Source organism: Helianthus annuus, chromosome 10, assembly GCF_002127325.2.
Source record: "Helianthus annuus cultivar XRQ/B chromosome 10, HanXRQr2.0-SUNRISE, whole genome shotgun sequence".
Lineage (NCBI taxonomy): Eukaryota > Viridiplantae > Streptophyta > Magnoliopsida > Asterales > Asteraceae > Helianthus > Helianthus annuus.
In genome coordinates, this window is record NC_035442.2 from 70,319,248 (window position 1) to 70,321,463 (window position 2,216).

At 37.7% G+C, this 2,216-nt stretch overlaps 1 protein-coding gene across 1 annotated transcript; it reads left to right on the top strand.

Moving 5' to 3' along the window:
• Positions 1-404: 404 nt before the first annotated feature.
• On the top strand, positions 405-1,770 carry LOC110885342 (60S acidic ribosomal protein P3). Its single transcript, XM_022133027.2, has 2 exons — positions 405-680; positions 1,458-1,770. Exons 1-2 carry the CDS (start codon positions 483-485, stop codon positions 1,620-1,622), a joined length of 363 nt encoding a protein of 120 aa, XP_021988719.1. The 5' UTR covers positions 405-482; the 3' UTR covers positions 1,623-1,770.
• The last annotated feature ends 446 nt before the right edge of the window (positions 1,771-2,216 follow it).

Here is a 2,216-nt window from a genome sequence, read left to right on the forward strand (position 1 = left end):
CATCTAGTTTTATACGTTTAAAGGAGTATATTTTTTTTGAATGACTAACGTTGCAAACCATGGGAATTGAACCCCTGACCTCTGCTATCCTAAGCTCTATCTAAACTCACTAACACCACTGGGCTCTTCCGAAGTGGATATTTAAAGGAGTATATACTTTGAAACAATTCAAGGTATAAAAATCACAAACATTTGTTAATTCATACTTTAATTTTTATTTATATTACATGTAACAAGCCCAGGACAAGATTGTACTTTCATTACAACTTAGGGTTTACTTCTCTGTAAAAGTGTAAGGCAGTAACCACCAGGGTACAATAATAACCCAAGGACAAAACCGTCTTTTTCCCACAATTAGGGTTTCTCTCTATAACCCCAACCACACACCTATATATATAAACCAAAAACCAACAATACAAACCCCCACACGAAACTCACACCGCCGTTGCTTGTCATCTCATCAATCAAATCAGCCACCGGCAATGGGAGTTTTCACCTTCGTATGCAAATCCTCCGGCGGCGCCTGGACCGCTAAGCAGCTTAACGGTGACCTCGAAGGCTCCGGTGATTCCACTTATGCTTTGCAGAGGAAGCTTGTTAACGCCGCTCTTTCGACCGATTCTTCCGGTGGTGTTCAGTCGTCGTTCAGCTATGTTCTTCCTGATTCAGCTGTTTTTCAGGTATGTCATTTGATCGGATCGGTTCGGTTCGGTTCAGATCTGTTTGTTTGTTATAGTTTTGTTTCGTTTCGATCTCGAATCGTTGTTTTTGTTGATTAATAAGACGTGAATTGTTCAGTGAAAATACAATCTATGAGTTAACGTGTAGGTGGTTTGAGTCTGATTTTGACGGATTTAGTTAGAGTTTGTGCAGATTTAAATCCGTACATGACGTACTCTGTGTTTTGTTTCAGTTTAGTGTTTTTTTTGTGAAACTGTCAGTAGATCTGAACTTTGAGACTTTTTGATGCTATTTGTTACTTTTTACTGTTCATGATTTACTCTGCTTTTATTGTTTTTGTTGAAACTATCTTTTGTGTTGAACTCTGAATTATATTTGATGATGCAGTGACCAATACGGTCTTGGTCAAGTTAGTTAGACAAAGTTAATAAGCAGTTGGTTTGTTATTAGTTGTTGATAAGCAGTTAGTTTGATATTACTTTGTTAATAAGTAGTTAGTTTGTTGAACATATGTATCTCAAAATTACCTTGTTGCATGTAGCAGTGTGTGGTGTTTTTGTTTTGTTTTGTTTTGTTTTGTTTTGTTTTTAACTTGATTATTTGACTAATATCGATTTGAAGTTGCAATATTAAACACTTCTTATGTTTGAAAAAGAAGATTATACTAATATTTATCGATGATAAATTTGATTTTATTTGTGCAACAACTCAATTGTGTGGATATATGTAAAAAAGAGAACAAGTATATGTATGAAGTTTTTGGTGTTTTTGTTCAGGTGATTATTGGCGGAGGTGGTGGTGGAGCTTCCTTTGGGGGTGGAGCTGCTGCAGCATCTGCACCATCAGGCGGGGCAGCGGCTGCTGAGGCACCAGCAGCTGAGGAGAAGAAGGAAGAGAAGGAGGAGAGTGATGATGACATGGGTTTCTCCCTCTTTGATTAAGCCTTTTCTTTTTTGATGCAGTTTTTGGTTTTGCCTTTGTTAATTCTTCATAATTTGAAGCTTTGATATTGCTGCTTATATTCTGGACGATAAGCTAGGGTTTTTGTGTTTTATTGGTATGAAGGATATTTATATTTTGGGCCTTAAAGGTAGTGTTTTGGGCACAGGGGATGCACGATAAGAAACGTAACAAGTATACAAACTAATTTGAAAATATTCAAGTAAATATGAGTTTAGAAATGTGCTAGTTTTTTGGTTGTTTTTGAATGACAACGCTTGCACACCATTTCCTAATATTGAACCCGTGACCCCTCTTTTAATAAGCATATGCCTCTATCAAGTGAGTTATAATCTTATGTTGGCATTCAATTGCAACGGTAGCATGTTTACGAAAACAAATGGTAAGAAGACTAGTAATGTAGAGAATAACAAGAAAAGTAAAACTGTTTGTAGTTCTTTAAAATGGGTCATCTTATAAGGGTGCACGGGGTGCCTTCGGCAACCCCATGCGGTGACCCGTTTTCCCGATCGGCAAGAACACTGCCATCCATGCGGTGAGTAGAGAGAGGAGAGATTTACGGTGGCGGCTCACCG

What these genes read in the sequence shown, in the direction of transcription:
- LOC110885342 (XM_022133027.2), top strand. Translation starts at nt 483, where the DNA reads ATGGGAGTTTTCACCTTCGTATGCAAATCCTCCGGCGGCGCCTGGACC. An exon ending in CTGATTCAGCTGTTTTTCAG is followed by an intron (nt 681 to 1,457) that starts GTATGTCATTTG and finishes GTTTTTGTTCAG; the next exon opens with GTGATTATTGGCGGAGGTGG.